General features: G+C 38.3%; 1 protein-coding gene across 1 annotated transcript in view; it reads right to left on the bottom strand.

Annotated features, from left to right (window-relative positions):
• Positions 1-465, bottom strand: part of LOC142342936 (uncharacterized) — a 114,266-nt gene extending 113,801 nt beyond the window's left edge. The window contains exon 1 of the mRNA XM_075394616.1: positions 455-465. Coding sequence (XP_075250731.1) covers positions 455-465 — 11 coding nt within the window. The remainder of the gene's footprint in view (positions 1-454) is intronic.
• Positions 466-3,499: the final 3,034 nt, after the last annotated feature.

The raw sequence follows: 3,499 nt of genomic DNA, 5'->3' as shown, positions 1-3,499 counted from the left end.
AATTGGTTTTTCAAAATTAGAATTGACGAATTTGAAAAATTAGGTTTTGATGTAATAATTTTGTTAAGCACTTCAGACTAAACTACGTCAAAAAAAAACATTGTCATACGGCAATGGGTACCCTTCACATATCAATGTCCGTATTTAGTTCAATTGCATCATTTAGTTCCATTTGAAGAGCAAGTGCTGTTCTTACTTCAGTTAACTTTACTTCCTCCCATTTTAGTAAAGTAATGTCTGTTCATGCTGTCTATGCAGGAAATTCATTTGTTCATACGATAAACAAATCTGAAAGTTACTTCCTTGTTCGTGATCGAGTTGAACAATTCTTATTTCTATATCGTAATCAGTTTAATTTCAGTCTCCCATTTGCAGCGCTAGAATTCAGTTTAATTTAAATCTTGCAAAACGCTTTTCAATTAAGCTCAGTAATTTCGACAAGTGCCAATCGCACCGCTTGACCATTCTAGATATAAGTAAATCAGATATAAGAAATTGGCTTGCCACTTGCGGCGCAATTGCCCACTTCGACTTGTAATAAAGCATTCGCAACTCAATTGGATCTACCCATTGCAATTGAGTATAACATGGCGCAGTCAGCAACGGACTCTAAGAAGACACCACTTCACATAGAGACATTTTGGGAAAAGCCGGCAGCAACACCTCTTCTGACGTGGGACAAATGGACACAAAAGTGGAAACTGGCTCTAATAGCTAAAGAGGGAATCCAATTAGACAATCTGCTAAACGATCCTCCAGCAACAGTAACTTACCCGCCTGAACCAACTTATGAAGAATCAGTAGAAAACCATACACAAGCGACGGAAAGAGATCGGAAAGTCCGTAATCAACAATTGAAAATAAACTGGCAAAATCGTTGTAAAAGGTTGAGGAGATTGGGATTTTGTGTGGAGATAAGCCGTGGGGAATTTGCGAACAAAAAAGGATATCGTTGTTGTAATTGAGTATTGGAAGGGAGGGACGACGAATTTTCAGATTTAAACACCCCACTTCCAAATAGAGAAACAACCTTTCAAAGAATTGTGGCAGGCAATGGAGGATTCTTTCACGAAAGTGCGTAACATAACTTACGATCGCTTTGTTTTCTGTTCATGTAAGCAGCAAAAAGGAGAGTCTGTTGAAAGTTTCTATGGCCGTCTCATAGAACTAGCGGAAAATTGTACCCTAGGTAGTGAAGAAACTACCTTGATTCGCGATGCATTCATATTGAATATGATTGATCATGAGACTCAAAAAGAACTGTTGAAAGAAACAGTCGAGCCATCCAAAGCATTGGAGATCTCTATACAATTGGAGATGGGGGCACAGAATCAGCAAAAGATAAACCAGATTTTGATGTCGGGCACATGTCTCTGTGAATTCAATAAACAGTAACCAAATACGCAATCGCAATGCGAATGCTCAACAAACCAAGCGAGATTTCACGCGATATGCAACTGTGCACCAGAATTACCGATACACAAGCACTTGTTTGAATTTTTGGCCTTCGTTGGAGTCATAACCATAAGCAGATTTGCCCCGCGAATGGTATGAAGTGCAATAATTGTGGCATTATTGGCCATTTCGAGAAGAAAAATGCCGCAAACCGAAAAAGTTATAGGAACAAACACAGAGAGCCCAACAAACGAACGTCAATCAAATTGACCAGTCTCCCGAAAAGAGTGATGATGAAGAATCCGTCAATTACATAACAAGCTACCAACAACTGTATGAACAGGTGTATGACTCAAACTACGAAATCGATTCGGATGATTACGTGGTGGTGATATAGTCTGACTCGGTACATCAACTGGAACCACTAAATGTAGAGGTACAACTGGGAGAAATTAGAGCACTCGCAATGATCGACTCTGGAAGTGCAGTTGGCATCATACCGGAAACTTTGGCAGACCAAATCATCCGAACCACAAAATCTGCAAAGTGGACGGACACGAAAGAAAGAAGGAACCTGAAAACTTTTTCAAATGAACCCATAAAGGTTCTCGGACATTTGGAAACCAAGTAACCTAAAATCAGTGGAAAGATAGAGCAGCAATGTTGACTGTGGTAGAAGATGGGCACAGAAACATAATCGGGAGGGACCTTTTCACAACCCTTGGACTTGCGGTGGTACAACAACAACCAGAAAAAGGTAAATGCGTTAATAACATTAATACCTCTACATGTAAAATTAAAGAGATAATCGCGACGCAATTTCTTCATTTAGTATCACGAATTGGTTTGTCCAAAACACATGTAGCGAAATCAAAGTTCAATCAAAAGTATACAGCAAAACATCAAAAAGGTCGACGTGTTGCGATAAAACTACAACCTAGAGTGTCGGAGGAATTAGAAAGATTACAAACAGAAGGTCATATCGAAAAAATATCTAGTTGCTCTGACGAACATTTCATCTCCCCAATCGTTATCACAATAAGGAAAGACCAATCAATAAAACTCGCATTAGATTGCAAAGTATTAAATAAAGCCATACATAAAAATAAATATCAAATGCCCAAAATTGATATGCTAATTGATACAATATCACAGCACCCTACCAACACACAAAACGGTCAACAAGCGTATTTCACCACAATAGAGTTAAAGTGTGCATATAGCCAATTAAAATTACACCACGACACAGCATGGTTTTTATGGTCTTACAGATATGCCGGCAAAATTTCAGAAAGCGATGGACTATACACTTTTAGGACTACAAAACACGTATTGTTTATTGGACGATATCATAATCGTCAGTACCGGCACTGAAGCAGACCATTTGGCATATGTTTTCAAATTTTTAAAAAAGCTAGATGACCATAATCTAAGAAATAATCTTCAGAAATGTCATTTCGCAAAAACAGAAATTGAATGGCTAGGCTATAAGTTTACACAAACTGGAATTTCACTCCTAGAAAGTAAAACTGCAGCAATTTTAACAATACCACCACCAACAACACTAAAACGCCTTAGATCATTCTCAGGGTCAGTACACTATATTGGTAAATTCATACCACATCTTGCACAATTATGTCACGCACTTCGACCACTTCTCAAAAAATCAGTAAAGTTTATCTGGACAGAAGAACACACAAAGCATTTTAATCTGATCAAAGAAAAAATTGCCAATAGCACAGAAAATAGCCACTATAATCCAAAACTTGATGTTCGAGTCAAATGTGATGCCTCCCGTTCCATACTGGGAGCAGCATTGGAGCAAAAATACACCAGACGGTTGGAAACCAATAGCATTCGCATCAAGATTCCTCAATTCAACAGAGGAACGCTGTAGTGTTAATGAATTGGAGTTATTGGGAATAGTTTGGTCAATTGACTATTTCAAATACTATTTGTACGGAAAAAATTTTACAGTAGTGACAGACCATAGAGCTCTACTGTCCATACTCAAGGAGCACAGATTAAACAAATCGTATAACAGCCGACTATCACGATGGATAGACAGACTACTTCCGTACAACTTCACAATAGAACACATGCC

This window comes from Convolutriloba macropyga, chromosome 7, assembly GCF_964194025.1.
Source record: "Convolutriloba macropyga chromosome 7, txConMacr16.3, whole genome shotgun sequence".
NCBI classification, from domain to species: domain Eukaryota; kingdom Metazoa; phylum Xenacoelomorpha; order Acoela; family Convolutidae; genus Convolutriloba; species Convolutriloba macropyga.
Note: the sequence above shows the minus strand (reverse complement) of the source record. Positions and strands in the feature narration are given on the sequence as shown.